The sequence below is a fragment of the Grammomys surdaster genome, unplaced genomic scaffold (assembly GCF_004785775.1).
Source record: "Grammomys surdaster isolate TR1022 unplaced genomic scaffold, NIH_TR_1.0 62, whole genome shotgun sequence".
In the NCBI taxonomy this organism is placed as follows: domain Eukaryota; kingdom Metazoa; phylum Chordata; class Mammalia; order Rodentia; family Muridae; genus Grammomys; species Grammomys surdaster.
This window is the reverse complement of record NW_021604564.1, coordinates 20,126,472-20,134,447: the sequence shown is the minus strand read 5'-3', so window position 1 is coordinate 20,134,447 and position 7,976 is coordinate 20,126,472. Positions and strand designations below refer to the sequence as shown.

At 40.1% G+C, this 7,976-nt stretch overlaps 1 protein-coding gene across 1 annotated transcript in view; it reads left to right on the top strand.

Moving 5' to 3' along the window:
- LOC114616755 (ankyrin repeat domain-containing protein 26-like) overlaps positions 1–7,976 on the top strand; it is a 32,445-nt gene that overhangs the window by 20,310 nt on the left and 4,159 nt on the right. The window contains exons 5-6 of the mRNA XM_028762202.1: positions 3,036–3,106; positions 3,448–3,541. Coding sequence (XP_028618035.1) covers positions 3,036–3,106; positions 3,448–3,541 — 165 coding nt within the window. The remainder of the gene's footprint in view (positions 1–3,035; positions 3,107–3,447; positions 3,542–7,976) is intronic.

Genomic DNA, 7,976 nt, shown 5'->3' with positions numbered 1-7,976 from the left:
TGCCTGCCTGCTTGCTTGCTTGCTTGCTTGCTTGCTTGCTTGCTTGCTTGCGAGTACAGGGTCTAATGCTGCAGCCACGGTAGATCTGGAGCTCAGTATATAGACTGAGTAAGCCTAGAACTTATGGTGAGTTTCCTGCCTCATCCTTCCAAACGCTGGGGTTCTAGGCGTAAGCCACTGTACAAGGCTGCATGTTTCATGTTGTTAAATAAATTGTAAATACATGTGCTTGACAGTTTTTAGGATAGCATTAACTCTTCAAATCCAAGTCAGTATACTACACAGAGGCTTTCACAACCGTATTTATTGTGGCATTGTTTACAAACAATCAATTTAAGGACTCAATTTATATGTCCATCATAAAGAAAAAATGGTATGTATATACACAGCGGAAGTTTATTGTTCCATAAAGAATGTGTGTGTGTGTGTGTGTGTGTGTGTGTGTGTGTGTGTGTGTGTGTGTGAATGTGGTGAATGTGCTGTCTGTGAGAGAGACAAGAAGACCATTTGGGAAAATGAAGGGGTTGGCCTAGCCTAAAGGATAAAGAAAAAGACAGAAGAGGTCAGTATTGGCTGGGGTGAAATATGGTCAAAGCACATGATATGTAGAGATGAAAATGTATGTTTGAAATTCACCACTACACACAATAAAAATACGCTAAGAAATAAAAGAAAAGAAAAAGAATAAAATGACATTTTCATACCATAGCAATAATTTACTTAAGACATTGACATAGTAAGACTCTCATTCTAAATCTGTTAAGAAATAAAATATAAAATTAACAGCATTCACATCACAGTGAAGAATTGTGTTGCATTTTTCTCACTATGCGTAAAGAATGAGACTTGCGGTCATTCTTCATTCTGCAGTTGGAGCTGGGATTTATAGATGTGGAGTAATTTACCAACTCAAGTGCTCTGGAGACAGCATCTCTCATGTGCTGTCACTCCACATCATCTCCAGCATCCATCAGTGTACACGCGGAAGCATCCCAGCGTCAGCACTGACTGGGAGTGAGCTGATTCAGGAATAGTCTTGACTTCACATTAAAGTCCAGCATTTTCAGCCCATTGGCTCTCGCCCACCTATGATGACCATGCCCCTTGCACACTACTTAATCCAAGAGGAAACATTTGCTTTACGCTACATCACCTACTGACCACCGAGGAGTCCTGAGAACAAACGAGTTGTACATAATGATAAGCAGACAAAAGTACCATTGGTTAGTAATATTATGGTTTCATGGGGTATTAAGAAATTAATGGTGAGCGTGAAGCTCACCATTTGTTGCACTCTCAGAAGGAAAGAATGGCTCAGTCCACTTCACAGAGGTTATTTCTTCCACTGGCATGCCACTTACCTAGATCAAGTTTGAATAAAACATAAAGCATAGTAATAATGCTAATGGTGGCATGAACCTATTAAGTTCTTTATGTATGCACTATAATTTAACCTCACCAATAACCCAACAGAGCATAGTATCGTTGACTCCAGTTTACAGAGAGGAAGTAGACATAGCAAGGATAACTTATTTGGGACCACATAGCCAGTAACTGTTGAGTCTGGGCTTCTGACTCAGCATTTAGACTGCTAATGACGACCGTCATTGGAACAACAGCTGTCATGTACATGTGCGTGAACATTTCAGATCACACTGGAGGTAACCTGTGGAATGCAACAATTTGAATTTTCACCATGAGGGATGTCTTGTTTCCCTCCATTGTATCAATTTTTGTTGTTTTTAGTGCTATTATGGCTTGAATGTGTTGTGATGAGCAGTGGAACCTTGAAGAAGCAAGGCTTGGATGAAGGAAGCAGGTTCTGGGAGGGAGGTCTTGAGGCACATGGGCTAGCCTGGATTCATTACATGACTCTGCTTCCTGATTTATAGATACACAGCAAACTGTGCGGCAGGTTCTTGCTACCATATATTGAACCCCAACTGCTATGCCTTCCCCACCACAAAACTGAAAAAAAAAAAACATTTCTCTTCTCCCGAGTTTTAGATCTTGGCAGGTTTTATATCACAGCAAAGAGGAAAGAAACTAACTGAAAATTGGTACCAAAATGTGGGGTTATTGCTGTAAGAAACCCAGTCATGTGGTTCATGGGCCTTTGGAGCTAGTTTGCTTGAAGACTATGGGAGATTTTATAGCTCGGGCTTAAAGAACCCTTAGACTGTTGTAAGTGGAGTTTCTTCTTGCAGTCAAAGATGGCAATAATACAGAGATGTACAATCAGTCAATATGCAGCCTGTAAGGGATTGTCATGTGCTCAGCTCTAAATGGGACATTTATTTCACACTCCCTCTCTAAAGATTCAGAACTCATTGCAGAAAAGGGACAAAGATTGTAAGAGCCAAGATAATTGGCACCCAGAGCAAAGCAGTATTTCCCAGACACGACAGGGTCACTGCAAACATGAACTCACAGAGGCGGTGACTACAAACTCAAGGCCTGCACAAGATCTAGCCCAAGTCTCAGTATGGAAAGATGAAGTGTTAGCATGTTCCTCAGCTACATGGTCTGCCAGGATGTGAGCCAGCTTCCTTAGTCCCCTCCCCCACAGCCACACCCAGCATCAAGTGCCTTACACACCATGATGGAATGTATTCCTCAAACTGTGAGCCCCTCATTGTTCCTGAAGAATAGTCTCTTACAGTGACACAGAAAGTAACTAGTACAATAATATATTAATTTAAAACAATACTTTTTGTTCAGTCCTAGTGAAAGCATATTACAGAGAGAGTTCCAGGACGGCCAGGGCTACACAGAAAAACCCTATCTCAAAACAACAAACTTTTAAAAGGACTATTGGTGTTTTTTAGGCTTTGTGAATTATAAGAGCTCTGTGTTTTGTTGTGAGGAATGCTTTTGTATCTATAATTTAGCTAATTTTACAGTAAGAACAACAAAAAGTATCTATACATAGTCTTCAGTGAAGGGTTACTGCATCCACTGATATTTTAGTACAAAACCCAGAATGGGTACATTTATACCAGATTGTTAGTAAAGGATTTTTTCCTTCGTTTTAGTTACAAGAAGCACTGGACCAACACATACAGCCCGCCCAATGCGCTACGAAGATGCATGACTGCATTCAAAAGTACAAGGCTGCATGAAAAAATGACTTGAGTATTTACAAAGCAAATAAATAGTGTGGTATGAGAATTATACCAGTCATGACAATTTATGAGACTTATTCTTAATTTACTTGAAATATACAATTTAGGCTTGGGGCACAGTTTAGTAGTATAATAATGTTTTGCAAATCTTATAAGTTTGGTTTATTATTCATAAAGCAAAGCTGGAAAATGATACATTCATTATTTTACTTTTTATTTTTTTAAGAATTGAAATAATTATTATTTAAGATCTGTGTTGACAAATTATGTGTTGTTTTTAAATTGGCATGTGAGAGTAACTATTTTAAAATGTACATTACAGACTTGGACTTGAAAACCACAAGTTAAAAGTGACAGCAAGAAAGCAAGCAGAGAAAATTGAACAGTTAAAGAAAAAGCTACTTAGTGAATTTTTGGTAAGTTATTCTCTTATTTCTTGTAATAACTAAATGAAAGTTTTACTTCTCTAATATCAGGAATGTTGCACGCTGGAGGCCAGCTCCAACAGAGAGTTCAGTGGTCCAACAGGGAGATGCCTTATTTTATCCACCACGTGTGTGTGTGAGCATGTGCCTGCTTTACATTAGTCGCTGACCCCACATCTCCCTGATATATATATTTTTTTTTTCAAAAATTTTTTTCATTAAATAATATCAGGAAGCCAAGGTAAAAAATGAATACCATAAATTGATCATCGCCTTTGATCACCAGTCCATCTTTAGCAAGAAGACACGCCAGCTAGCCATAGCTGTGCTGCCATTGTTCTTGCCTCTGACCTCAGTGAGCCCTTCCCTCGACTATCAAAAATGTGCCTCTCTGAACTTCACACTTTCCCCCAAGACTCTCCAAGACTCTCCACAGCAAAGCCACTAACAAAAACATCTTAACCTAACTTTACTGACAATCTATATCTATAAATTCTCTCTAAGGATGGTGGCTGAATCATTAATCTGTTCCAGCAGCAGTACTGTAAAGATCAATCACTATTATTTTAAGTACCAATGACACTGGCCAGTGAGGGGCTGGAACCCCATTAGAGTTTTCACACCACTCGTAGATTATGAGGGACGTGATGGCCATGCAGGCAACAAGCAGGGAGATAGTCTGTAACAGTATGAGGTCATCAGGACTTGTAGTCCTCAGGCTCAGCCTCTCCAAGGCACACCCACCAGGGTCTTGCTGACCTGTGGGTTGTCCTCCATGACTTCCACAGCTTCGTGCTGTTCCTCTTGCATGCTTCATGACAATTTCAGCTAGTAGGACCTTTTCATTGGTAAATGTTGAGGGCCATCGGCCACAGTCGACCGGGTTCACCTGAAAGAGAGGCTGGGAAGGGACAGGAGGGCGGGAAGAGATGAAGCCAGGACAAAGGTTTCTGATCGAGGCTCGATGCTTTAATGTTCAGCTTTCAATTTAAAGGGGATAACCCACCCCCATCCCCAGAGTTCCTTCTTGCTTCAGCCGGCTGGGGGTGAGCGCTGGGGGTGAGCGGAAACCATCCTGCTGGAGGTGAGAGGAATCCATAGGTAATCGCAGGCTGGAGATGTCTGAAAGCAAGCTCAGCAGGCAGTCTATTCTCAGCTCGTGTACCAGGCTACAGGCAGCCAGAAAGGCGCCAAGGCCAAAGCAAGCACTGCCTCCGCCAAGGGCAGGAAATGCCTCCAGGCCATACCTCCAGAGTCCTATTGTTTGGTCTATTGTGGTAAACAAGGTCTCATCTCTTAGGCCTGTTCAAGGCTGGGGGAAGGGCACAGGTAAACATATTCTTGTTCATACCAATACATTCGCTTATATTAGTAACACACGTAGTCCTGCTTATAGAAGTTTACTGTATAAAATCCTTGATACTTCATAAAATTACTGATCTGGGTAATAAGTTTTAAATAAAGATGTTGTAAAAGTTTAATACCAATTTGTACAACCTACATTTTTAGCCACTCATCCTCCAAAAACCATGTAGGTGTCTTCTGTGTTTGACTATTATGAATAGTGCTACACTTACTAGATTATTTACCTACTAAATAATGTGTGAAATTTAGGTACAATGTACACAAGGAATACATTTATTAAGTAGCTATTATTGCTATCACTGTTATGATTTCTGTGGCATAGAGATTGAACCTGAGACCTTACAGATCCAAAACAAGCATCCCAGCACTGAGCCACACACCAAGCCTAAACTGTGGATTTTAAATATGTGTTTGACTCTATCGATTTTAGAACAACCTTTAAGGTGATAATAAAGTAGTTATTTGATTTAGAATTTGGGATATCTATTTTTATCTAAGATTTTTTTTTTCAGCAAGATTTCGATAGTGAACTTCTTATAACTTATATATCTCATCGGGAAAGAGTCATTATATGAGCATTTTCTCCCAGGGGACAGTGGTTTGATCTTTGGATTTTAGAAAAGAATTTCTTATATTCATCTGTGATCATTAGGCAAACACTTAACTATCCAATCTCAGAAAAAAAGGATGTGTTCATTATGTCAACATAATCATGTATATTAAAACTCTGTTTTCTAAAGAGAAACATTCTATTATTCATGCTTTGACTTGTAGAACTTAAGATCTTAAGTCTGCAATATGAACACTAAATTGGAATAATGAAGTCTTTGCTCCCACTAAGTGTTTTCTTTGGTCACAGTTACTAGGTTGTTTTTTTTTTTTTTTTCAAGACAGGGTTTCTCTGTGTAGTCCTGGCTGTCCTGGAACTCACTCTGTAGACCAGGCTAGCCTCAAACTCTTGAACTCAGAAATCCGCCTGCCTCTGCCTCCCAAGTGCTGGGATTAAAGGCGTGCGCCACCACCGCCCGGCCAGTTACTAGGTTGTTACAATTCTATTGTAAGTTCATAACTCCTATCCCCTGCACACAAGGACTTACATGCTGAAGACATATCTGGGAAAAGAGGACCATGATAGCGCTGCTAATGTCATTAAAGGAGTAATGAATGCATCCAGGAATTTGTTGCCAAGTCTAATTGAAGAAAGTGGGTCACTGGAAGCACATCTGTCCCTGGCCTCATCCCTTTTTCTCTGCTCCATGGCTGCCATGAATCGCGACTCCTCTGAGTGTGTTCTCTGTAACACACTCCTGCCACCATGGTACTCTGCCTCACTTCAGACCTAAAACAACAGGTCTGTGTGCTGTTCCTCTCGCATAGCTCATGACGATTTAAGCATGTCAAATGACAGGGTCAAATGATTAAGGACTGACATCTTTGAAATCATGATCCAAAATAAACCTATGTTCTCCCTCCTCCCCCCAACTAATTAAGTAAAGGCAGGGAATCCTGACCAATAGAGTATCAGCACCAAGAAATAGAGCAATCACTCTGTCAAAAATCAAACCATGTGGTTCTTAGGCCCTTGTGAAGAATTTGGAAATGAGTTTTAAAATCATCATATAGAATGCTTTAAGAGAACTCTTGTGTGGGAGCTGAGAAGACCAGAATGTGGAGTTCATGGGGTTTCAAATAGGAACAAGGATTCCATTGTGGGTTAGACTAGAGGACATTCATGTTGTATTTTTGCAAAGAACGTGTTCTCATTTTGTCTTATGCTATAAGACTACATGAAGCCAAGTTTAAAGTGGTAAAGCCATTTAACTGGTGGAAGAAGGAATTCCTAGGAAGCCTGATATCCAGGCTGCTGTATTACTTTTGCTACTTGCTTTTGGCCAGCTGCTTACTAAGAATTAGAAGCACAAAGATTACTGGACAGTTTTTAAAAACTTATAGTTTGGTCAGTCATCCCTGTATAAAAGCTGGGGTTGAGGAAGGCACTGTTTCTGCAGAGATAAGTACCATTTAAAAAGGAGCCAAGGAGCAGGGCACAGTGGCTCACACTTTTAATTCCAGCACGAAGGTGGCAGAGGCAGGCAGAGCTCTGTGAGTTCAAGGCTATCCTGCTCTACACAGTGAGACAAGGCTACATAGTGAGACCATCTCAAATAAAAATGTAATTCATTTGAAGAGACTTAGAAAGTGAGAGCAACTGGACACACTTGTGACACAAGACTGCCTAAGAGGTTGCTCCCAGCATTCCTTGTACAGTGCTCAGTTCATAGCTAAGAGTTTGCTTGCATCTCAGAATCAAACTATTCAACAAAGGCCGTTGGAACTCTTGAGGGCACACAACATGTATTTGCATTATGACAAGGACATGAGCCCCTAATGGCCAGAGGAAGAAAGGGAGAATATTATGATTTGGATAGATGGTATCCCTCCAACCTCAAGCCTTGTATGTTGAAGGCTTGTGTCCAGCTAATGATTGGATCATAGAGGTGCTATATTCAACAAAAGATTAAAGCATTCATGAATTCATAGCTGAATACAGTATCTGGATGTGCAGCCTATAAGTCACTGGGAATGCATCTTTTAAACATGAATCTATCTTTGAAAAAAAACCCACTAACCATTGTGTTGATTGGTCTATCTTACAGCTAGACAAGTCTCATTTTCTTACTATATTTTTAATACATATAATTTGACAATTTATTGATCAGGAGTTAGCTGAGAGCCATAAGACATCTTCTTACATCAGTGTCATACAGCAATGTATTAATAGATCAGAAAAATGAAAGTCTGGTAATAGTAACCCAAGCCTATTAAATTTGTTAAAAGTAATGAAGGTTTTTACTACATATTCTCAAAATTAGGAATGTTAATTAAAATCATTAGCCACTTTGAACTCCTACCCAAAGGTCTAAGGCATCCTACTTCTTCCAGTTGTTTTGTTTTCTTAAATGGCAACACTTCTGATTTAGTAGCATCATCTCACCTCCCATTCAGTAGCACCATCTCACCTCCCATTCAGTAGCACCATCTCACCTCCCATTCAGTAGCA